The 600-nt window shown below is 51.8% G+C and overlaps 1 protein-coding gene across 1 annotated transcript in view; it reads right to left on the bottom strand.

Annotated features, from left to right (window-relative positions):
* LHFPL1 (lipoma HMGIC fusion partner-like 1) overlaps window positions 1-600 on the bottom strand; it is a gene marked incomplete at its 3' end in the record, with an annotated part of 10,945 nt that overhangs the window by 254 nt on the left and 10,091 nt on the right. The window contains exon 2 of the mRNA XM_010850336.1: window positions 1-476. Within this exon, the coding sequence (XP_010848638.1) occupies window positions 1-288 (288 nt within the window). The remainder of the gene's footprint in view (window positions 477-600) is intronic.

Here is a 600-nt window from a genome sequence, read left to right as displayed (position 1 = left end):
GAAGCTGGCATAGCGCCCACACTCTTCAACCATGATCAGACTCTGCCCCTCTCCCCTCACAGGATAATTGCACCTCCGGAATGTGCTGAATGACACTGGCTTCCCCAGCTGAGATCCAAAGAGCCAATAAGGCAGGAAGTAACTGGTAGAACTGGCCACGGCGGTAACAAGGGACAGGAAGGCCCAGAGGGTCCCCACCAGGGTCAGGCTGCTCCTCATAGTCCCAGGTTTCTCGGTGGGGATGGGGAGATGAGTCGGTTCACAGCACCAAATGCAGAAAGTTGTCATGTAGGCTCCACCAGCCTAGTTTTCATCTGCCTGGCCAGCCCCAGGGCTCAGTCATGTGCTTCTTGGCCCTTACTTCTGGATAAGGTTATTGTCTTGAGGACCATTTGGGTCCCTATGGGATTCTGCTCTCCACCGCTTTTCTCATCTTCCCTTCCTTCCACCTGGTTCAGACTTCTATGATCTCTAGGCTGCAATGGAAGAACCACAGAAGTGAATTAGTGACTGTTTCGTCTACTCCAATGCAGCCTGCCTGAGTGTGTGAATGCTAAGTCATTTCAGTTGTGACCAACCCTTTGTGACACTATGGATTAT

This window comes from Bison bison, unplaced genomic scaffold, assembly GCF_000754665.1.
Source record: "Bison bison bison isolate TAMUID 2011002044 unplaced genomic scaffold, Bison_UMD1.0 scf7180017851248, whole genome shotgun sequence".
NCBI lineage: Eukaryota > Metazoa > Chordata > Mammalia > Artiodactyla > Bovidae > Bison > Bison bison.
The sequence above is the reverse complement of the archived record's forward strand: the minus strand, read 5'-3'. Positions and strand labels throughout refer to the sequence as shown.